Genomic DNA, 25,157 nt, shown 5'->3' on the forward strand with positions numbered 1-25,157 from the left:
ATTCCACATGGATAAGAAACATAGAAGAGCATCACAAAAGTCTAAAGAATAAAAATATGAGAACAAAACAATCACACATTGCTAAGAAACATAGAAGAGCATTACAACTAACTTCTATAAATAATAGAGGTAATTTTTCATTCAAAATCATGGAGCCTTTTGGTGAGCATTGAGTGAACTATTCTTTCACTTCAATCAAGCTCGAATTTTAGGTTTCAATTGAGCTTCTAATTTTTTTTTAATTCAAGCCTTTTTGAGTTCAAGTTTTAATATTATATTTTGAGTTCGAGTTGAACTTGATAATTTTTAACTTGTGAGTTTGAGTGGAGTTGAGCTTACTTTTAAAGTTTTCATGTTCGAGTCGAGCTCAGCAATACTCGAGTTCGGCTTAGCTCGTTTAACAAACGACGTTTGGTTTAATTTAAAAAAACAACAACAAAAATTTCAGTTTTTTATGATTTTTCCGGTTTTTAACTGATTCGGTTCGAATAGTTTAACGATTCTGACCGGTTCACTAATAACGATTTAACCGATTTAGATTGAATCAGATTAAGTAACGATTCCCGATTGAATCGGCCGATTCGATCCAATTTTCAAAATAGATGATACAACCGATAGAGGCATCAAAATATCAACTCACCAATGGAGATCATTCGTTAATACACGTGGCACTGATTCATTGGTGGGCATATGAAGGGGTATATAAAAGGGGCTGAAGATTTTCATTCCTGAATTTTGCGTCATTGTATGTAGAATTGTGGAGTGAGAAGATACGGTGTTATTTGCATGAGACAATTTTGGAGTGGATTATATTATCGGGATAGAGCCGATCAAAATTCGATTCGATTTAATTTTATAAAATTCGTCATATTAATCGGTAATCTTTTGTTTTACATAATTATTAAATAAGTCTTTGAATTTTGAAAGAATCAATTAAGCCCTCAATTTCTTTAACTAGAGTTTTTATTTCGAGATGAAATAGGAAAGAAAACCAGACACAGATCAAACCATGTGTAATCTAAAAGGGAAAGCCTCTTAAATAAATCCTACAACCCATGTCACCCATGACGCATATGAACATCATCATTTCATTTACAAACTTACCACTTGGATTTTAGCCCATGCTGTTTTGGCTTTGAATCATGTTGCATTAAAATAAATATTATAAAAAAGGGGACATATTTTCAAAATTTTGACGTGATGAAAACGAACTCGAAATAATATATAAAGAGAAGACGACCAAAATCCAAGCTCGCTAACTTGTATCCATTGTCTCTGTGTTGCAGAAATCAATTTCAGGGGGTGACCTAATAATAAATTATTGTAAGCTCATACTATCGTCATTTAAATACAATATTTGAATTATTTAAATCTTATTTCGTTTGAATTTATATTTTTTATGATTGTTATAGTAATGATTATGTCAATTGAATGGAAACTCAAATTAAAGGAAGTGACTTAATTATTCTAAAGTTTTAAAATTTTACTGTTGGTTGTTGAACGAATCGAGAGCTAGTTCTGCTGTACGACAACCTTAATATACAATCAAGAAAAGGTACCACCGAAAATATTAATATTTTTTAATATATCTAGTAAAGCACTACCTAAAACATTATTATTTTTACCGAAAATGTTAATTTCGTTAATTAATTTCTAGTAGAACTCAATATTAACATTTCTGATAGAAAAAAAATAATATTTTAGGTAAAATTTTACCGGAAATGTTAAACATTTTAGATAGCCGCTCAATATTAACATTTTCGGTAAAAAAAATAATATTTTAAGTAACACTCTACTAAAGACGTTAAAAATGTTAATATTTCTGATAACATCTCTTATTAATCGTATATTAACTGTATATTAAACATGTCGTACCACATACATTTCCAAATCTAGAGCTTGAGGCTTTTACGTTGTTTTGAATAGCATAGTCATTAATTACTCCGGCTTTAGTGTTGGATATTACAGATTCATTTGAACAAATAGAGAGCTTGCGTCACGTTAGATATAATGATGGACCTATAAAATTATACTAACGTCGATCTAAATCAAAATTCAGATGAATAAAGACCCCACATTCCGAAATAACAGAAAAGCCTAGTATACGTCTCTACAAGCATTCTCTACAAGAAGCTTATTTTCCTATACTTATAGATGGTAAAGGCTGCTTGGCTTAAGAAGAAAAAGGTCGGCAAGATTAGGCTTAAAATAATGGCAATAAGTAGGGATGGGCATGGACCCGAATCAGACGGATTTTGATTTAATTCGATGGATTTTGATTTAATTCGACGGATTTTGATTTTAATCCGACTCGATCGGGTCGGCTTATTTTTAAAAATTTTGGGTTTGGGTCGAGTCGGATTTAGGGTGAAAAAGACCTGACCCGAAAAAAGTTTATAATTTTACTTTATATATTTAGGAATAATTATAATAATATCCCTTCATATATTATTTTTCAATTAAGTCACTATTTTTATTGAATAAAAATAATATTTTTTATTATTTCAGGTCGGGTCGGGTTTTTAAATTATATATCAAGTCGGGGTCAGGTCGAGTGAAATCTTATTTTGGTTGGGTCGGGTCTCGAGTGGAGGATTCCTTGATCTCGGGTCGGGTGGACCAAAACCCTAACCCAACCCGACCCATGTCCAACCCTAGCAATAAGGGCATAAGAGGTCATGTAATTTTAAAAAAAATTAATGTGACCTTCTTGTTATTTTTTCTTCTAACATAATCTTTTAACTTAGAAAATAAGTCTAATGTAGCCCTTTTATCAATGCTTTTCGTCATTGGTCGTTACGGTGCTAATGTGACAGTTTACGATGTTGAGATGCTCCATAGTGTTAACGTGACAATTTATAGTGGTTGATAACATGACGAATAACATGACAAATGAGCTAATTTGATAACTCAAACATGACAAGTGAACTGTCACATTAATATTGTGGACCGTCTCGTCGACACCATGAATTGTCATGTTAATACCGTAACTTTCAAATGATGAAAAACGTTAATCAAAGAATCATATTAATTTTATTTTTTGAATTAAAAAATCACATTAAAATAGAAATTATATGAAGGTGACATTGATTTTCCCAAAAGTATAAACTATTTATTATACATTTTTGCCTAAAATAATCAAATTATGTGTTAGGCTTAAAAGGTTAGGCAAGGTATTTATAGGGTGCAAGGCTAGTAAAAGTTGGTAAGGTTAGGCTTAAAATAATATAACAATAAATTTTATGATATAAAATGAGAAATTTAATGTAATAAGCAGAAGACAACACTAAAAGAAATGAAAAAAAAAACCCAATTAGTTTGTGGACATGGGGGAAATTCAATAGTAATTAGGCATGTAGATTCATGCAAGTAGTTTTGGTGTAAGTTGTTCATGTCTAAACAGTCGGTTAATCGTTATAACAGTTATGAGATTTTTTTAATTGTAACCTAACTATTAAGAAATTGTTAACTACTAACGGTTAATCGTTATTAACGGTTCGGTTATAAGTTAACCTACGGTTAACCTATTATAATTTTTTGTCAATTTTTTTCATAATTCATATTACAAAAAATGTAGCACTTAACACATACTTACACCGGTGTAAGTGAATAAAATAAACTGTAAGTAAATAAAATATATAAACAAGTGTAACACTTAAACACATACTACACCAGTGTAAGTATGTACATCTCCCAATATATATTTTTTGTTTCTCTCTAGTTCCAAGGCTTCGCCTTGATTAATCTGGATCGATCCGGGTCACACACCTGGTTTTGGTGAGTGAGTCTCCCAGCAGGGATTTTCTGCATAGACAATGACTCAAACCTGAGACATTGTTTAAGCGATATTAAGTTGCTTACCACTTAAATAAACCATCGTTTGTTACATCTCTCAATATATTAATACCTAACAATAAACATATAATTATATTAGTGTAAGTATGTTTCTATATTTTTAAAGAAATAAATAATAAAAAATATATATATTAAGTTATTTGTATACAAATTTTATTATATATATAAGTTATAAATAATAGAAACTTAAATCAAGTTACTTGTAAAAATATAATAAATTAGAAATATAATTATAAATTTAATTTATTAATGGTTAACCATTGGTTAACCGTTTATCAAAATGTATAATCGTAACTTTAATCATTAACTATACTTTTTAGTGGTTCGGTTAACCAAAATCGTTTAGTATTAACGATTCGATTAATTAACCTGTTAAATATAACAATTATACCGATTAACGATTACGGTTAACAGTTTTAGGTTTTTTTTAACACCCCTACTAATTGCAAGTAGTTTAATAAAATTGATGCAAAATGGTCACAATTTATACACAACTTTTATAATAAGACCGTTTTCAGGATCTAATCACCACCACGGTCCTGAAAATAATACAAGGTACAATGACGTTAACAAAACAAAATAATCAGAAATGTTTCTAAAATGGTCTTGTTTTATTTATTTTTAATATTTGAGCGCTGAACAAAGCAATATTTCAATTCAATCCATGACTTCAAGCATTGTTTTACTTTTTAAGTTAATTGCACCATAATCCTCAAGGTCTGACTCTCATTTTAAATTGATCCCTGAACTATAGAACATTTCAATTTCATTCACAAAGTAAAACTCTCATTCTAAATTGATTCCTCAACTCTTGAATATTTCAAATTCATTCCCAAAATATGACCCTCATTATAAAATGATGCCCAAACTTTTGAATGCTCCAACAATCCCCCTAAAATCATTTAAAAGTTTGGGGGCCAATATAGAATGAAGGCCATAATTTGGGGGTGAATTCGAAATGCTTAAAAGTTTGGGGATCAATTTAGAATGAGACTCATAGTTTAGAGATGCAATTAAAATATTTAAAAGGAGAATCATAGTTTGAGGAGGTGCAGTGCAATTAACTCTTACTTTTTAGATTAGTTTTGTCATGAGATGAGTGAAGGGCTGGCTATGGTCTTTCTCAACACACCATGTCATCAATCGGACACCCTTGTGGGGCAATGGCAGCGAACCCATGATGCCAACAGGGATGATGCTCGAGCCAGGAATCGGAACCATATGGACCGGAGGACCCCATCCGTAATCGACCTGGTTGAACCCCAATCGACCCCATTCTGATATAAACAAAGTGGTGTACCCTAGAGGTGCTAGAAATGGGTCCTTACCATCTCTCAAGTAATCTCCATTCTTGAATTTCGAAAACTCGATAGGTAGCTTAGTCTTCGCTTCTTGTATCAGTTCGATCACATAGATTGCTGATGCTTGTTTAAGCACGTCGCATGGGGCTGTGATCATTATCGGGAAGAAACAGTTGCCGTAGAAGCCTTTAGGCAAAGGAGGGTCCGTGAGTTGACGGCAATTCGCGAAGAAAAGAAGCCGGACTTCGGTACCTGCCTTGAAGTTTATTGCTTTTGTTCGGAGTCTCCAGAAATTGGCAGCTACGATTTCGAAAGTAGAGCAAGTTTGCCCTGTTGATTCGAGGAATTGTTTCTTTAGCTGATTGATTTCATCCATGGAAATGTCGATGCTCACATGCTCTAGCGGGTTGCCTAGCATTGGTATCGGCAAGTTTGCCAATTGGTCGACATTTTCTTGTTGTTTCGGAATTGGAAAAAAGTCCCTTTGCCACACCGGTGAGACGCTTAGATGTTCGACACCTCTCGCCAACTCCCCTACGGCGTTTAGGAACTGTGCCGATCCTAAACCGTCACATACAGTGTGGCAAAATATTAAGCCTATGACAAAACCTCCACATGCAAATTGTGTCACCTGAGGCAAAAACCAAGCACGATTGCATTAGGCTTTGTAAATTACTAGTAAATGTTGGTTTCAATTCAAGTTCTGGGTACCTGCATTTGTACAATAGGTTCCATGCCTTCACTTTTAGGAACTTGATCAGGGAGAAGTTCATCATAAGGAATGGAGAAGCTAGCATTATTGAAGTAATCGAATGCATTGAGTGTACAATCAGCTGATGCCTCGACGAACCAGGCACCTTCACCCGAACATTCGACGTGAAGCTGATTTTCACTGGACTCTTTTAGCCGTCCGGCGAGGGGATAGTAAGGCACCAAACCTTTCGACAAGGCTTCCCTAATAACCTTTGAAGCTTGAGGGCCATGTTTATATACATGCAACGTGCGAGTGTAGCATCTGAGGACCGGAACGTTATCGATGAACGACAAGTCCAGCTTTCCCGATGGTGTTTTCTGAGATGGAGTCACTAGGCTTCGTCTGGATCTGATAACACAAAGAGGCGACATTGGCAAGAACAAGGCTGATTAAGAAAGAAAAAGCACGATGCAAATTGGCTTATACAACAATTCGAACGGGACATCATTTTTATATCTGTATTTTAAGAACTAGACTAATCTACTTCTTGGCTTGGAAGTTCAATTTCGCAATGGAAAGAAGATAAGATTGCCCAACAGAGGTTGCGTGCTCATATATGTTAGGTGAGTTTCTTTTATTTTGTAAAGGCTGAATAAATTAATTTGAAATGAACGTGAATGCATAAAAAAATTTGTGATGAAAGATAATTTAATTATACGAGATCATTGATCTCTCTTAAATATGAGGTGATATGTGATGAATGCAACACGAAATGTTAAACTATCATAACAATAACAATAGACAAATCCGTTTCATAAAAGTAAAATGAACAAATATACTATAAAAAAAATACGAACAATTTAAAAATTATGTGTATAACAAATCAAAAATATAAATGATGTTTTGTTTATTTATATCTACATGAAAAGAAAACTAAATAAAACGAAAAAAATAAATGATATTTTATTTAACGTTCTTATCATCATTGTTGCTTTTAAACACTGACTTAATGTTATAATGTATTAAACACCAACTTGATGACATAAATAAATAGAGACTTGATCCGTAAAATATAACTCAAATAGTAGATCAATATATAAGATACCGATAATTATTAAAAAATAATAATGTTTTGGTCTATATTATTCAACTTAAGAGTACTATTCCGTGCCCTTTTTTGTTTGCTGCTATCTATGGTAATCCTAATGCTAGTAAGAGGAAAGCCCTATGGAGAGACTTGAGTAGTCTCAACATTAATAGTGGTCATTGGCTCTTAGCATGTGATTTTAATGCATTGCTTCATTGTGCAGAGAAGAGAGGGGGCTTGCGGAAAGGTGTTGTTTGCAATTTGTTCCAAAATTTTATGGATTACCATAACCTTATTGATCTTGGCTTCAAAGGTCCGCAGTTCACGTGGAATCGGGGAGGTGTGTTTGAGCGTCTCGATCAGATGATGGCTAACGATAATTGGAGTACTATTTCCCATAATTCTTCGGTGTATCACCTCACATGTATCAAATTGGACCACCGGCCCATTATTATCAGGACTTTGGAAAGCTGGCCCAAATAACCAATAGACTATTCAGATTCATGGCAGGATGGACTAAGCATCCAACCTTCAACAAGTTTATTCGAGATAACTGGAATTTCGATGGGAACATCATACAGGAAAATTGTAAACTCAAGAAGCAGCTAGCCTCTATTCAAGCGTCCATGGATAAATATGGATTCTCAGCTCTGAAGAGCTGAGAATCCATACTAAGTTAGAAGATGTGCTTGATCAGGAAGAAATTATGTGGAAACAGAAAACTTGTGATACTTGGCTTATGGAGGGGATCGTAATACGAAGCACTTTCATAGTTTGTGCTCTCATTTTCCGTAAAGCGAACAGAATCCGGGCTCTTCGTCTTTGTCATGGGGACTGGTGCTATGACGAGGCTACTCTCCGGGAAGAAACTACTAAATTTTACTCTAATCTTTACCAGGACGAGGGTGGTCGATGGGGCACCTTTCCAATTAAGAAGGTTTTTTCACGCCTTTTGGATAGTGATTTTCGTTATCTGGATACTCCGGTCACTTCTGAGGAAATCCGCAAAGCTTTCTTCGAGATGAGTCTTATCAAATCTCATGGGGTGGATGGTATGAATGCCTTATTCTTTCAGAATCAATGGAATACCATTGGTCCGTCTGTTTTTGCTTGGGTTATGGACATTTTTAACATAAGGCCCTTTGATCCAGAGATTAATAAGGCCATGATTGTTCTTATACCTAAGGTCAAGAATCCTGAATCGCTTGCTGACTTCCGGCCTATTAATCTGTGTATCGTTCTGTACAAACTTGTGATGAAGGTCATTGCCAACAGGTTCAAAACAATTTTCCCGAAGATCATAGTGCCTAATCAAGCTAGTTTCATCGTTGGTCGGAGCATCAATGATAATATTCTAGTTTCCCAAGAAGTCATTCATTCGACGAGAAATAAGGAGAAAATACACTAGATGGCTATTAAAGTTGACTTGGAGAAGGCGTACGACCGGGTTGCTTGGGATTTCCTCTCTAACACGTTTACGGACATTGGGTGCCTGACTCTCCTACATCGTCTAATCATGCATTCGGATAGTTCGTCAAGCTTACAGTTTCTATGGAATGGTTCTTTTTCTACTATCTTTAAACCTACCAAGGGTATAAGGCAAGGTTGTCTTCTTTCTCCATATTTATTTGTGCTCTGCATGTAGCGACTTGGTCAAAGTATCCTTTATGCTCAGAGAATGGATCTTTGGGAATCTATGGTATTGTCTCGGGGAGGACCCCAGCTAACCCATTTGTTTTTTTGTGGATAATTTGCTTTTGTTCATCAAGGCAACTACTAATCAAGCGTTCCTCAACCATGCTATTCTCAACCAATTCAGTAGGTTCTCGGGGCACAAGGTGAATTCTAGCAAAACTAAAGTCTTATTCTCCAACAACGTGCCCAAAAATCTCGCTAATGATATTTGCTCTGCTTTGGGTTTCCAATGATCCCATAATTTGGGGTCCTATTTGGGTATACCGCTCTTTCATAGTCGGATAACTAAAAGTACCTTTCAATTTATTGTTGATAAAGTCTGGGCGAAGCTTAATAATTGGACAATGTTTATCTTGTTGGTTGCATCACCTTCGCCAAGTCGACTCTCCTGGCTCTCCCCAACTATTTCATGCAGACGGTGGCAATTCTTAAAGGGGTGTGCGAGAGAATTGAATCTATTATCCGTCGTTTCATCTGGGAAGGAATTGATGATCATCCGAAAATGACCCTAGTTAAATGAGAGAATTTTTGTCAACCCACAACATGTGGTGCTCTAGGCTTACGTGATATCCGACCCCAAAATAAAGATTTCTTAATAAAGTTTGGGTATAATCTCTTAATGCAACAAGATTGTAATACCCCAAATATCAGCTCAGTGATCTTATTGAAAAGATTTAGAATTTGAGGATCTTTTTGAATAATTGATAAAAGATAAGAAATGATTTGGAATAGTGTTTAAGACCAATTAATGACAATGGATGATTATAGAGAGTATTTTGATCTTTTAGAGGCAAATGAATTTAAAATCATTTTTCTTTGGTATAGTATTAAAGGAAAGGGAGAGGGGAAAGCTAAGTCATAAAAGCCATCTTTCTTTTTCTTCTCATTCTTGTGGAAAAGCCATCCTCCATAGCTAAAGTGTAAGTTGAACAGGTAGTAAACATTTAATAAATATTACAAGGGCCATGTTCCATGTGAATCTGATGGAATTGTCATATGTTGAATTAAGATCATATTGGGTATATGTTGTTTGTCTCTAGAGATGATTAGATCATAAAGATATATATATATATATATAACTTCTCTGACTAATGTGATAGATACTCAATTGATTAAAGTAGAATTGTTTGATAATTTCACAAAAGTTGGGAATTTATAAATGTATTTTCAGATAGAATTATGGTGGTATCGGTACCATAGTATGGTAGTATCGATACCATGATAAGGGTATCGATACCAGGCAACATCGAACCTAATTTTGGTATCGATACCGAAAGGGGGTATCGGTACCATAGTATAGAAGTATTGGTACCGAGGTAGTAATAGCGATACTATGGAGCCATAAATGTTAAATATAGGTTAATATTGGTATAGAAAGTTAATGATATGTTCTTTTGAGTATTGTTTAAGTATAATGGTTAGGAAATATTCTAACATTGGGTATGGTACATGTTTTTATGGATGCTTGAGTAGATCGGAACCAAGCTCCCAAAACAAGCAAAACTAAGGGCAAAGACAAAGTACCGGAGTAATCAGCCTTACATTTTGGATACATAGCTATAAAAGTCAGGTGAGTACATTTAATTGTGTAACTATATGTTGTACTAATCATATACGTATGGTTATTTAAATATGTATGTAGTGAATACCAAATAGGAACTATGTGTGTAGATCCACAGAATTCATCATGAGTTGATGAATAAACATACATGCACTATGTGTGCAGATCCACGAAATTCATCATGAGTTGATGAATAACCGTACATACACTATGTGTGCAGATCCAAGGAATTTATCATGAGTTGATGAATAACCGTATAGGCATTCTGTGTGCAAATCCACGGAATTCATCATGAGTTTATGAATAACCGTACATGCACTATATGTGCAGATCCACAGAATTCATCATGAGTTGATGAATAACCGTACAGGCACTATGTGTGCAAATCCACGGAATTCATCATGAGTTGATGAATAACCGTACATGCACTATGTGTGCAGATCCACGGAATTCATCATGAGTTGATGAATAATCGTACAGACACTATGTGTGCAAATCCACAAAATTCATCATGAGTTGATGAATAACCGTACATGTATTATGTGTGCAGATCCACAGAATTCATCATGAGTTGATGAATAACCGTACAAGCACTATATGTACAGATCCACAGAATTCATCATGAGTTGATGAATAACATAAGGCACGATGTGTGCAATCCACATAATTCATCATGAGTTAATGAATTATTGTATAGGCACTACGTGTGTATCTTAATAAATGAATATGAATAGGAAATTGGTAAATTACCATGTTAGCACTAAGAGTGCAATCGTATAAGGTTTATAATAAATTATAAAGAGTTAATTGATATTATAAATAATTATTAGAGTAGAAACTAGTCCAAAATAAAAGAATAATGGCATAACTGTGCAATTGGCAGAAAAGTTTCAATTATGCCAGTTATATGAACAGTTAAATACCGTTGAGTAAAAGAATAATGACATAATTGTGCAATTGGCAGAAAAGTGTCAATTATGCTAGTTATATGAACGGATAAGTATCGTTGAGTAAAAGAATAATGGCCTAACTGTGCAATTGGCAGAAATGTGTCAATTATGTCAATTAGATGAACGGCTAAATACTGTTGAGTAAAAGATGAAAGGTCAAACACTTTTGAATAAAAAAAATAACATACTAGCTGTGCATTTGACAGAAAAGTGTCAAATATGCAAGTTAAGTGAAAAGCTAAATACCTTTGGGTAAAAGAATAAAGGAATTATAATGTAATATGATTTGAATGGTATATAAGTGATGCGAATGGATGGTATATATATTTATATATAATGTATAACAATGCATAACTAGTATGAAGGGATGTTATAAAGAAGAATGTAAACAGAACATAATGGGGATGGAAAAATACCTAAATGAAAATACAAAATGGTGTATTAACATTATTCAAGGTACCACTATAATGATCATAAAAGATACATGATCAATTAGCACATTGATGCAATACATGTATAGTACTTTCACATTTATTGTACATAGGGCAAATAAAGAATAAAAGGGGGAAACATATAGAAGGATAAGTATGATGGATATATTAGGAATAATTTCCATGATGGTATTAAAGAATTATGGTTTAACTGAGAAGGACTTAACTGGTATTTATGAATGATGAAATTAAATCCTTCATTCAGTATTCATAAGATACTATCGTATAATTATAATATCCTTGCAGAATTATGTCTCACTAAGTAAATACTTAACATGTGTTTATTTTACGTGTAGGTAAAGACAACAATTAATTGCGTAAGGAGTGTAGCAGTAGCAACAGCTTTCATCAATTAAAGGTTGACTCATCAGTAACGGTAGGACAATCTGGTTTGTTTTGGAAAAATTTAGTGTCATGTAATTAAAGTAGGAAAAATGCTCTGAATTGTATTTAAGTAGAACTTTCTATCATATTTCAATTAATGTTTTGCTTTATATTAAAATGTTATGTTTTAAGAAAATCTAGAACAAAAATCTTACTGGTTTTTAAAAGAGGAATCTTATTAAAAGTGGTGTGACGTCTGTATTTCGTGTACGGAAAGGTATACGAGATGTGGGTGTTACACAGACACTCTTTGGGTTAAAGTTTGTCGCTCTAAGTACAAAATTAGCATTAGTATGCCCACCCAGATCGTCTCTAGTAACTGTTATTTTGTGTTGCGATCTCTCTCTGAGGTGTGGTGTTTCATATGTGAGAACGTTTGTTGGTCTATAGGTAATGACCTTGACACGAGATTTTGGTTCGATAGTTGGATTCCCGGGAAAAGTCTGATTGTTGAATGAGCTAATGATGCTCGTGCTTGTGATCTAGTGACTAATGTTAGTGAATTCATTGATCACGTAGCTATATTTGAATATGGATGTTATTTGTGACATTATAGTCCTCCTACCAGCGAAGCCGTCGTCGATCATCCTAATTGGCGATGGGAATCATCTGGTAAATATACTATTAAGACGATTTATCGTGAACTTTATTGTGCTCACTAGAATGAAGAAGATGACATTTGGGACTTGGCATGGAGCTTTTATGGTTATCAAAAAGTTAGGAAATTTACATGGCTTATATTATGCAATCGTCTTCTAACCAATGTGGAAAGAGCGAGACTGGGTATAGTGATGGATACCGGATGTCCGATCTGTGGCACAAATGAAGAAACCATACTTCATATCATCCATGACTGCACCATTGCTAGAAAAGTTTGGTTGCAGATCGTCTAGACACATAATACAGGGAATTTCTATTCCCTATTTCTTTTTGATTGGCTAAAATCTAACCTAAATGTTAATATAGGTGTTGTTGATGGAACCTACTAGTGGAGTCACCTGTCGGTATATGAATTTGGAGGTTGTGGAATCAACGATGCTATTTCATTTTCAAAGGCGTGAGCTGGGCACCGATCGCAATGATTCAAGCAGCACGTTCTTGGGTAAAGTCTATCTTGTTGGGATTGCCAGTACACCCCATGGCACAACGGAAAAATAATCCAGTAATGTCACCAGTGATCCATGTATGAAAATCAAAATCGGGAGGAAGAGATACGTGATTTACCTTGGTTTCCTGGATAAACAACAATTCAACAGTGCAATCACAAGCAGTTTGAATCCTAAGCCTCCACGAAAAACATCTTGGCCTCTACTCATTTCACCTGGTTAAAAGCAGTTGAGAGCAATTTATTTTCTAAAAACTATTTTGAGAACAATTTTTTCCAAAAAAAAAAAAAACTAAGTGGCTGCTAGACCACCCTAATTATATTATTTTAATTACATTCAACATTTTATGTATAATTAAAATTACAATCGCATATATATATATATATTAATTATACATTTTATTCAGACACAATAATCCTTTACAAATTGCTCTTTTCAACCCTAGGTGTGACTGTAATACCCTAATCCAGTTTGACCCAAAGATCATTGGATCACGTTGTCACACGGGACCATCTAAGTGGCTAACCCAAAATTTTTCATCTAAATTAACTAATTGTAAAGCATCTTGTAAAATCTATCTATGGAAAACAAAATAAAACACAATAATATCATTTACAAATACGATGGAGCTCCTAAAAATACTCAAATCATACCATAATGAGTTTAAATCCAAAGGGTTATGTTTGAATACAAAAGGTCAATAAATAATACATGCCCTCTAAGAATGACTCTAGACGTACTCTGAATACTTTGGCTGGTCTAAAACTACTATGCTGGAATATTTAATGATGATAACTCCCCACGAACGACCTCCTAAGAACCTGCGCATGGAAACATATTTCAAACATTGCTCTTACGAGCTTATTGCCTCACTAATAAATGTACAATATTACATGTATTCATTAAATAGAACAGGTATAAAGACATGAGAAGTACTTGTCTACTATATTGTGGCAGGCATCATGGTGCGACTGAGGGTTCTGCATCTTGGAGCTCACGCACCCCTCTAGACTGCCTGAATACTAGAAGGTACTCTAGGGTGAGATCTGGAATCTGCATCGAACGTACACCCGATCAACTTACTCCATCGAGTCTTGGAGCATTTGCACCCAATTGGCGGTTAAATGCCTTGGCACTGACTGGGATATCCAACTTACTGTCGTATCTTGCTAAAATAACTCGAGTGTCATGATTGTGTCCCGAGCATCATATAAAGCTAATTTTATGTCATCATAGTTGTTAATGTTTCTAGTTGTTCTGAGCTAATTAATGTTATCACTTGTAGTTTATTTCATAGTATTCTGATATACACAGGACCCCTCAAATCTACTCTTTTAAGCTCTTGGGTTCTCTACCTAAAACTGTCTGTGGGTACCGATACTAAGCTCTTTAGTATTGGTAATGACCCCTGGGTATCGATATCAATACTACTGATTAATTTTAGGCTTGGAAAATGAGTTAGTATCGATACCCTGGATGAAGTATCGATACTTCTGGTATGTGGTATCGATAATTGCATGAGTATCGATACCAATTTTTACTTTGATGTTTTGAAAAATAGTTGAGTATCGATACTCTTATAGAGAGTATTGGTACAAGTATCGATACTGTCTGAGTATTGATACCAAATTTGGCTTTCATGTTTTGAAAAATACTTAGGTATCGATACTTCTACAAGTATTGATACCATACCCTAGTATTGGCACCCTATGAAGAAGTACTGATACTTCCTTTACAATTTCCATTGTTTTTTACTCTGGCTAAAGAACAATATCGATATTGTTCTTCTAGTATCGATACTTGTGCCCAGAAATACCCTATTTTAGGTACAAAAAATACTAACTTTTGACCTAAAACATCATATTTAGGGTCTCAACTGTTATTAATATCTTATATATGTATATAGGGGTCATAAAGAGTCTATAAACATATTGGAAAAGACTGATTTATGAATTCTACCATGAAAATACTTCATAACACATACAACCTACCAAACACATTTTAATGTCCTATATGTGGTAGAGTTGAGTTAGAATTGAGTTACCTTTGATTTCTAAGCTATTGAAAAACACCTAAGCTCAACCAAGTGCTAGCTTTTTCTTTCCCCTAGCTTTAGGGCTATCTCCAACTTCTCTCACTAAGTAAGAAATGAAAACAAGGATCACCAACATTGTTGGGAAGCTTATAGGAGAATTTAAAACGTTTCTAGAGGTTGAAATCTCAAAGATGAATTGGCTACGGATGTTAATCTACAATCATTATTGGAGCTTCAATCAATTTGTCTTTAATTTCAATATGAATGAAATTAACAAGACTTTTCCATAATTACTTGGCATGTTACAAACTGCTGAAAGTAACATGAAAAAGGTTGGACCAAAGCCCATTCTGATGGTCCGCAAGAATAAAAGAAAGGGAAATAATAAGACAGTGGCAAAGTATAAGGGTAATGGAAAGGCCAAGCCCAAAGGAAATGATGCATTGAAACCCAAAGGAGGAGTGAGCAAGGAAGGAAAATGTTTTCACTACGACAAGACCGATCACTGGAAAAGAAACTACCATGTTTACCTTAAAGAGGTCAAAAAGGAAAAAGTAAACAAAATGTTTGTTTAAGGTATTTATGTTATTGATGTTCATTTGTCAACATCTACTTTTTGGTATTTGATACCGATTTTGGTTCTCATTTTTTACTTCTATACAGGGACTACTAAAGATAATGAATCTAGCTAAAGAAGACATGGACCTACGTGTGGGAAATAGAGCAAGATTTGTTGCATTAGCTATAGGGACATATGTTTTATCTTTTCCTATTGTACTTGATTTAAATTTAGAGAATTGCTATTTTGTGCCCAGTTTAACTAAAAACATTATTTCTTGTTTGGATAAGATTAGTTTTGAGACAATTATAAAGAATAATTGTTGTTCATTTTATCTCGATAGTGTTTTCTATGGTTCGACGCAATTAGTTAATGATTTTTATATTTTGGATCAAGATAATATCATTTATAACATAAATGCAAAAAGATCAAAGATAAATGAATCAGATCAAACTTATCTTTGGCACCGTCGTTTAGGCCATATAAGTGAGAAACACATATAAAAACTCTATAAAGATTGATTCTTAGATTCATTTGTTTTCGAACAATTTGTTGTATGTGAATCCTATATATTGCGAAAAATGACCAAGGCTCCTTTTAATTGCAAAGGTGAGCGATAAAGTGATTTATTGGGATTAATACATAGTGATGTATGTGGGCCAATAAATACACAAGCCAAAGGTGGATTCCAATACTTCATTACATTCACTAATAACTTTAGTCGGTATGGGTATATTTACCTTATGTGCCATAAATATGAAGCCCTTGAAATGCTCAAGGAATTTAAAAATGAAGTACATAACCAATTAGGTAAGAGTATTAAGGCACTTCAATCGGATTAAGGTGGGTGGAGAATACTTGAGCATAAAGTTTGATGAACTCCTAAAAGAGTGTGCAATTGTCTCACAACTTACACCACTTGTACACCACAATGGAATGGAGTTTTCGAGAAGAGAAATTGAACATTGTTAGACATGGTTCGATCGATGATGAGTCATAGTGATATTTAAAATTCTTTCTGGGACATGCACTTAAAACAACTACTTTCACACTAAATAGTGTTCCATCTTAATCGGTTCAAAAGGCACCGTATGAGATATGTATTGGGAATCATTCTAGTATATCGCTTATGAAGATTTGGAGTTACGAAGCTTTTGACAAATATCAGATGTCTAGTAAGCTCGAACCTAAATCTTATAAGTGTATATTTGTTAGATATCTTAAAGAAACTAAAGGATATTATTTCTTCAATCCTAATGAGAACAAAGTGTTTGTTGCTCGAATGAGAGTCCTTCTCAAAAGAAAATTTCTCTCAAAGAAAGGGAATGATAGAAATATTGAACTTGGAGAAGTTCAAGAAAAACATATCAATAAATCATAGGTTAAGTAGGTTTCACAAGTTTTTGAGGAACAATCAATAGATTTAGAAACATAACCACTGTGAAGAACGACATGTACCCTAGAAATATAGATTTCTCGTTACCACGCATGAAAACGTTCTTCTTATAGATCAAAATAAGCCTAGAACTTATCAAGAGGTAGTGTCGAGCCAGGAATCTAAGAAATGGCTTGAAGCCATGAGATCTAAGATGGATTTCATATCAGTAAACCAAGTATGAACTTTGGTTGAACCACCTGAAGGGGTCAATGGGTTTTCAAGAAGAAAACAGATATGGATGATAATGTACAAACATAAAACGGGCGATTGGTCACTAAAGGTTTTCGACAAGTTCATGGTATAGCCTATGACAAAACTTTCTCCCTTATTGCTATGTTTAAATCCATCTGGATTTTGCTTGCAATAGTTGTATTCCATGATTATAAAATCTGGCAAATGGACATCAAAACCGCTTTCCTTAATGGAAAACTTGAATAGGATGTGTATATGACACAACTAGAAGGTTTTGTCGCTCTAAAAAATGTTGGAAAGGTTTGTAAGTTACAAAGGTCTAATTATGGAATAAGGCAAGCATCTCGAAGATGGAATATTCGTTTCAATGATGCAATTAAAGAGTTTGGTTTTATCAGAAATGAAGATGAGCCTTGTGTTTATAAAAATGCTAGCGGGAGCATTGTTTCTTTCCTAATCTTATATGTAGACGACATACTCATTATAGGAAATGATATATCTACTTTACATTCTATTAAGACTTGGTTAAATAGTTTTTTTTTTCTATGAAATATTTGGGTGAGGCAACACATATCTTAGGAGTTAAGATCTATAGAGATAGACCAAGACGACTCCTAGGTCTGAGTCAAAGTACATATATAGATAAAGTGAAAGTACATATATAGATAAAGTGCTGAAAAAGGTTTAACATAGAGGAATCCAAGAAAAGATTTCTTCCTATAAGACATGGTATATCTCTTTCGAAGGAAATGTGTCCTTCAACTCCACAAGAAAGAGAACGAATAAATAAGATTTCATATGCTTCGGCTATTGGTTTTATCATGTATGCCATGATATGTACTCGATCAAATGTATCGTATGATTTAAGCATGACGAGTTAGTATCAAGTAAATCTTGGTAAAATTCACTAGGTTGCAGTTAAAAATATCCTTAAGTATTTGCGAAGAACTAAGGATACATTCATTGTATATGAAGGGGAAGAAGATCTTAGTGTAAAGGGTTACACGAATGCAAGCTTTCAAACTGACAAGGATGACTCACAATCGTAATCAAGTTTTATGTTTTGTCTTAATGGAGGTACTGCAAGATGGAAGAGTTCAAAGCAAGACACAATAGATGATTCTACAACAGAGGTTGAATACATTGCAGCCAGTGAAGCAGCAAAAGAAGTTGTTTGGATCAAAAAGTTCATATCTGAACTAGGGGTTGTTCCCAGCATATCAGATGCTATAGAACTTTGTTGCAACAACAATGGAGTCATTGCACAAGCAAAGAAATCTAGATCTCATTAACAACCCAATTCTTAGGCGCTTTCATCTCATTCGAGAAATCATAAATCGAGGAGATGTGGAAATATGCAGAGTACACACAGATGATAACATCGTTGATCCACTGACGAAGCCTCTGGCACAACAGAAACATGATCGTCACACTAAATCACTCGATATTATATATGTAAGTGATTTGTCTTAGTGCTAGTGAGAGATTGTTAGAGTATGTCCAAAGACCAATCATGAGATGATTATAATGATACATTATATTTACCAATTTTATTGAATATTTAATAAAACTGATAAATATAATATATTATTATAATCATCTCATGATTGGTCTTTGGGCACTATGCTAGACCGAAGGAGAGCCATTAACAACTCAGTTTGTTTCTCAGGATCCAAACTTGGAAACCACCTAACTTCTTAATTCTGATGGCGCGGTTAACCAAAGTTCCATGGAGGCAGGAGGAGGAGGTGTTATCTGTAACCATAACGGGGACTGGATAATGGGATACAACCGTAATATTGGGCACTGCTTAGTTTTTGAAGTGGAACTTTGGGCTCTCTTGGATGGGTTACATGTCGCGTGGAAGCTTGGAGTCAGTCGTATGACGATTGAGATGGACAATGCCGAAGCAGTTTGTATGCTCTCATCTCTTATTCTAAGTTACAAACCAACTCTTATCCGAAGAATTCGTGATTTCCTTGTAAGTAATTAGGAGATCGAGTTGTCCTTAATCTGTTGGGAAGCTAATTGAGTAGCGGATGCGCTTGCTCGAAGTGGGTTCACAAGGCCAGCAGGGTTATATGAATTGTAGAGACCACCTGATGCTATCCAACAGTTAATCCAGTTTGGTAAGCAGATTGGAAGTAGATATTCTCTCCAATGCTAAGATTTAACCTTTTAATTGTTACCCCAAAAAAAACAACTCAAGAGTAGGAGTTCTCTTCCTCAACTTTAAAGCATCATTTATCATTCCTTTCATCGTTAATGTTATTTTATTTTAATCATTTATTTATTTCAAGACCCCATTTTACTATTTTTAAAAAAAAATATTTTACCGATTTAACCAGCAAATGCCAACGGAATCAATTTTATTTTTAATACAGGTTGCGTCCAAACAATGATTTGCAAATAGAAAACTGTTGCAGTGTCCCCAGTTCCTTACAAGCAATGTCATAATTGGCAACCCCACATTGAAAGCTCGAAACCTGAGAGACCAACTACTCACCAACCACCACGATCTCAACCCGTCTGTTTGGGCAAAGTTGAAAAAAAAAGAAACCTTGCTTTTCTTTCCTTTTTGGTTTTCTGATATGGCAGATGAGCCTTTTCTCTCCCCCCAATCAAAACCCCAACTTCGACACCTCCTCGAAGACCCTCATCATGGCTTCTATTTTACAATCCCACAGTCAATCTCCACTCCAACTCTTTTCCCATCCGAAATCGAAGACAATCCACAGGTTCAACCCCCCTCGCCTGATTATCCTGATCCCAGTACACGATTAAAGAGACCCGGTTCTCTCAAGCGATGTAAAACAGCCCCTGCAATGGCCGTCATGCGTGATTTGAAGCCCAAAACACCCCAGCTTCCCAAACCTCAGTCCGATTCCAGCACCATTATCAGACAAGCTGTTTTCTTGCTTTCCATTTACTTGATACTCGGCGTTGCTATCTATTCGTTTAACAGAGATGAATTCTCGGGTGTCGAGACTCACCCGGTTGTCGATGCTCTTTACTTCTGTATAGTCACAATGTGCACGATTGGTTATGGTGATATAGCCCCTTTAACCCCGGGTACAAAGATTTTCTCCTGCGTTTTTGTATTGGTGGGTTTCGGTTTTATTGATATTTTGTTGAGTGGGGTTGTTAATTATGTTCTTGACTTGCAAGAGAACATGATTTTAACTGGGATTCACATGGAGAAAACGAATCGAGGGTTTTCGGCTAGGGATTATATCGTCGATGTCGATAAGGGAAGGATGAGGATTAGGCTTAAGGTTGGTTTGGCACTTGGAGTTGTGGTTTTGTGTATTGGAATTGGATCTCTGATTTTGTACTTTGTGGAGAGCTTGAACTGGGTTGATTCTGTTTACTTGTCGGTTATGTCGGTTACTACGGTTGGGTACGGTGATCGGGCGTTTAAGACTCTGCCCGGAAGGTTGTTTGCCGGTGCCTGGCTTCTGATTTCCACGCTGGCTGTTGCTAGAGCTTTTCTGTATTTGGCTGAAGCAAGGGTTAACAAGAGGCATAGGAGGATTGCTGAGTGGGTGTTGCAGAGAGATATCACTATTGAGGATTTGCTAGCTGCTGACATCAATAACAACGGTTTTATCAGGTTGGATTTCAATCTTTCTAGCATATTTTCGATTGAACTTGGCTCAATGCATGTTGCCAGAATTGTCGCGAATTTAGAAAGGTGATGTGCTGATTGATTTCTGTCCCAAAAAACATGTTTGAAAGAGATCACCCCTAAGAGATTTTATATCATCCTATTAGATGCCTCAAGCTTGATACTAAATGATCATTGCCTGTAGTTGCCTAATCGCAACTAAAGAATCGCTTTTAATCTCTACATGCCTGACCTGCATTCCAAGAGCCATTCAATACCAAGAAAAATCATCTCCGTCAAAAGTGTGCCCTTATGGCCAGCTTGTATCTATAGTCTTGCTGCAATGAAGAATCCGTTCGCCTGTCTTAAGACCACCCCAGACCCAATCATTTTACCACATCAACCACATCCTGCATCAACATTTAATTTACAAAAACCATGTGGTAATAATGTTTTTGTTTTGTTCGGTTTTCCCTTTCATCGCAGTAAATCGGAGTATGTCATCTACAAGCTCAAAGAAATGGGAAAGATTGGGGAGAAGGATATATTGCAAATATGCGATCAGTTCAGCAAGCTTGATACTAATAACTCAGGGAAAATAACTCTTCCTGATCTCTTATTAGAAAATCACTGGCGAATCTGAGCAGACAAAGTTAATTATATTCACTTGGCTGGAGATTCTAGCCTCGTTCTTGGAAATGGGCATTGCATGTAAAATTGTGTATTCATTCAGGTTAGAAATCCCAATTCTATGATTTTTGTCGAGCTGTTGTGATGTAAAAAAAAGAAAATGGAATTTGCACGAGAGAAAAGGGCAACAAGATGCTTCTGATCTCATTCATATTTGAATTGTAAAATCTTTGTTTCCTATGTATCCATCATCCGGACTCTTGAAATATAATGAAAAGTAAATATTATTCCTAAATGATGCTTCTTTTTACCTTTATGTTTCTTTTTTATATCACAAGTTGTTTGCAAAGGTTCTTTGACTGTATAGGTAGCTGAGAGATCTTGCAGGTAAATATTATTCCTAATTGCTGCAGGTAAATTCTGTTTATTCGAAGATTCCGGTGTGCTAATGGCATTATTAAATTCTGAAAAGTAATTTATTTGGTAAGAGTTAACGCATCATTGGAGACTATGTAAGTACCATCAGATGGAAATGTAGTACATGTTGATCCCACCAGAAAACATTCTTGTACTGCCAACCGGCACTTGAAGTTTCTAGCACAGTCAGTTTAGTACATGTACTGTGGTCTGTAACCCTTTTGGTGTTTTAGCATAAATAGCTCAGATATCGGCATACAGCCATGACATCAAAGGTGCCAGGTTTCTTTGGGGGATTTAACAGATACACCGAGCCAAGACGAGGTAAGAGATCGAGAAAGATGGGACAGACAGACAAAGACAGGGAACAGGCTGAGCATGGATGGATCTACCAACAGATTCTGTTGTTTCTCCGCCCATGCACTGCCTCTTCCCTGGCTCCGCCTCCTCTATTTTCTCCTCCCTCTCCGTTTTTTAATCTTATTTCGTTTCGTTTTTTTTTCTTATTCTTATATGCTAGTGATTGAATGTGGATTGAGGTTCATGATAGTCGCGCCCTAAGGTATTTGTGGTGACTTTTGTTGTGCCACTACGGCCCCAGCTCTTTTTTCTTCATTTTTTCTTGTTTTGTTGAAGATTAACCATTCAGCAAACCCAGATAGTAGGGGGAAATGAAACAATAAGACTTGAATGCGCATCGCTTTAGTGACCGGAGATAGTGGATATGAAGAATTTCAGGGTATGCCTCAGCTGTAATGTTATGCGATTGCTTCTATTTTGTATTGTATCTCATGATAAGACTTAACCCCCAGTAAAAAAAAAAAAAAGAAAAGTAAAAGAACTCGTTCTAAATTCTGGGTGTTTGTAGCTTCAAAATAACTGGTTTTTTTTTTTAATGAAATCAAGTTTCTCGTTTAATCATGATTGTAAGTAAACTACCTTTATGTCGATTTCGGAACCTGGGATGCTTCTTCAAAGAGGAGAACCATTCATATTAAGGATCAAGTCTTAAACACATCATACTAAACTTCAAATAAACAAGGCCAAGAACAATTTCTACTATCAACAAATTGAAAAGTTCAAATCTCAGAGAAATTCTGTTTTACAATGAAGAGAGTGATTAAATCAAGGAACAAGATATAGCATCAGAATCGATACTGCATTCTTGTGGGACGTGAGTTTTGGTGACCAAATATGCTTTCATAAAGAAGCAGTACAGCTTTTAGGGGAATCAATTATGTCCAACCGAACCAGCAAGCTGTAAGCGGAAAAACTGTAAGACATCAGACGATATTACATTGTTTTAACTTGATAAGCTAAATAATAAGGCATGGGATACATATACAGACTCTGATTCGGATTGCAAAAGGATAAAGATAACAGAAGCTTATGATTTTGAATATTCATCGTCATAGATGTAGAACAAAATAATCATAGCAGAACCATTTATCCAAATTACATACTCTGATATGAAGTTGAATTCCTCAAAACACAGTCGATTAAGAAAATAAAAGCAAGGGGGAAATAGATTAGAGATATTTGGTACTACGAATTCATGATGCATGAAAGGCCCGCCCTAGAAAAATAAAATAAGGCAAGTAGAAACAATTGAAAGTCCTAGACAGAGAGGCACAGGAAAACAGGATTCTTCTATTTGTGTCCTTATGAAAGGCAAGTCAAGTTTGAGCCGGCAATTGGCTCAGTTTTTAGGGTCAACAACCTTCCCAGATGCATGTATACGAAAGCCGACTTGAAAATGAAAATAAAGGAATCGATGCAGAAGAAGCAGACAGGAAAGAAAGAATGGTGTGTACTTGTTATCATCATCAGTCCAGCAAACAGATTGAGTGCAGTCGACTTGAATACAGGGCTTCCTTTCGGCCAGTTCATGATCGAGTTTACCCGATTCGATGAACTGCAAATCCTCCAAGAGTATCACGTAATGTTTATGCACATCTTCTGCGGTTTTTTTGCCTCCAACCATGGCAGCAACCACTTCCCAACGATCAGGGTGTCGTTCATCAACCACAGCTAAAGCCAGCTCAAACAACTTGTTCTCCTCCCAGCTCCAACCACACAAAACATCCGGGAACTTATCCATATAACACCGTTTGCCTTCGATCGACCAATAACGGTTCTTTTGAGGCAATTGAGGAAGAAGACTTAGTAATCGTTTAGCATTCTAGGATTCATCGAAGAACGAGAGCTTGAGAGAGCAACTTGTTTGATTCTCCAGACCAGATTCTAACACCCCTATGTCTTTGGGGAGGTGTCAGATACCTGTTTTTGAGCAGCAGATCTTCCCTTTTTGTTTTGTTTTCCTTTTTGCCAGATACAACAGGGTGGAATTTTGTTTAGTTTAGATCTAACGACGGGCAAAATATTACTATTATAACTTTCAATCAACCTGGTCTAAAACGGGAAAATCAAAGGAGGAAAAAAGACAAAGCTTAAGGACTTAAACTAACCATTTCTTGCCATACGTATAGCCTCGGATTCTAAACATTATTAGATCCGGCAATACAGCATCTACATGATGAAATATTAAAAAGTAAATAAAAACCCAACAATGGAAAAGAATCTGTCATGGTTTAATCTTCAAACCAATGAAAAGTTTTCCCATTTCCCCCAAAATTTTCTACCTTGAAGCTCAAGAAAGAGACTTCTGTGGGCAGGATCAAATCTTGCTTGATTTTTCTGATCATAAGTTTCCATGCAATTACAGATGAGACCTTGGAAGTCATTTTCAAGGACGTTTTTAATGGGCAGAAAAGACTTGGTTGTAGAAGATAACCTTTCGTTTCCTTTCCCTTGGCCACTGAAAACTAATCCCCATTCAACTTTTTCATTTATCAAGTTTCTCAGGGTAAGCTTTGCTTTTAAATTGATGTGTTAACCTGTCCCCTTCACTCCGGACACTTCTGGAACCTAAGGATTTTACCATAAATTCAGGACAATACCATCCCAATATGGACTATGAGGTTAAGATATACTCCCAACCAGATAGTAACAGATTCATTTTAAAAACTGAAGTCCTCCGCATCCCACCTAGGTTTAAGAGAATCCTCATATTTTACGTTAAAATCCATACTCGATCCGACCGCTATATATGTATATATAATTTATTTTTATTAAATATAACAAAGGCCTAATTG

General features: G+C 35.4%; 3 protein-coding genes across 4 annotated transcripts; 1 reads left to right on the forward strand and 2 right to left on the reverse strand.

Annotated features, from left to right (window-relative positions):
• Nucleotides 1-4,750: 4,750 nt before the first annotated feature.
• LOC120135322 (acyl transferase 4) lies at nucleotides 4,751-6,357 on the reverse strand. The gene is made up of 2 exons (XM_039151604.1): nucleotides 5,868-6,357; nucleotides 4,751-5,787 (listed from the first exon to the last, which is right to left on the reverse strand). The coding sequence occupies exons 1-2, from the start codon at nucleotides 6,279-6,281 to the stop codon at nucleotides 4,930-4,932; spliced, it is 1,272 nt and encodes a 423-aa protein (XP_039007535.1). The 5' UTR covers nucleotides 6,282-6,357; the 3' UTR covers nucleotides 4,751-4,929.
• A 13,519-nt stretch (nucleotides 6,358-19,876) lies between these two features.
• Nucleotides 19,877-21,880, forward strand: LOC120135279 (two-pore potassium channel 5-like). The gene is made up of 2 exons (XM_039151566.1): nucleotides 19,877-20,961; nucleotides 21,442-21,880. The coding sequence occupies exons 1-2, from the start codon at nucleotides 19,940-19,942 to the stop codon at nucleotides 21,596-21,598; spliced, it is 1,179 nt and encodes a 392-aa protein (XP_039007497.1). The 5' UTR covers nucleotides 19,877-19,939; the 3' UTR covers nucleotides 21,599-21,880.
• Nucleotides 21,881-23,036: 1,156 nt separating this feature from the next.
• On the reverse strand, nucleotides 23,037-24,826 carry LOC120135282 (protein RADIALIS-like 3). Of its 2 annotated transcripts, none has more exons than XM_039151567.1 (2): nucleotides 23,817-24,826; nucleotides 23,037-23,275 (listed from the first exon to the last, which is right to left on the reverse strand). In XM_039151567.1, the coding sequence occupies exons 1-2, from the start codon at nucleotides 24,101-24,103 to the stop codon at nucleotides 23,203-23,205; spliced, it is 360 nt and encodes a 119-aa protein (XP_039007498.1). In that variant the 5' UTR covers nucleotides 24,104-24,826; the 3' UTR covers nucleotides 23,037-23,202. The 2 variants fall into 2 exon arrangements, with proteins under 2 accessions (XP_039007498.1, XP_039007499.1); XM_039151568.1 differs by having other exon boundaries at nucleotides 23,037-23,260; nucleotides 23,817-24,820.
• Between the last annotated feature and the right edge of the window lie 331 nt (nucleotides 24,827-25,157).

This window comes from Hibiscus syriacus, unplaced genomic scaffold (genome assembly GCF_006381635.1).
Source record: "Hibiscus syriacus cultivar Baekdansim isolate YM2019G1 unplaced genomic scaffold, ASM638163v2 tig00110607_pilon, whole genome shotgun sequence".
Lineage (NCBI taxonomy): Eukaryota > Viridiplantae > Streptophyta > Magnoliopsida > Malvales > Malvaceae > Hibiscus > Hibiscus syriacus.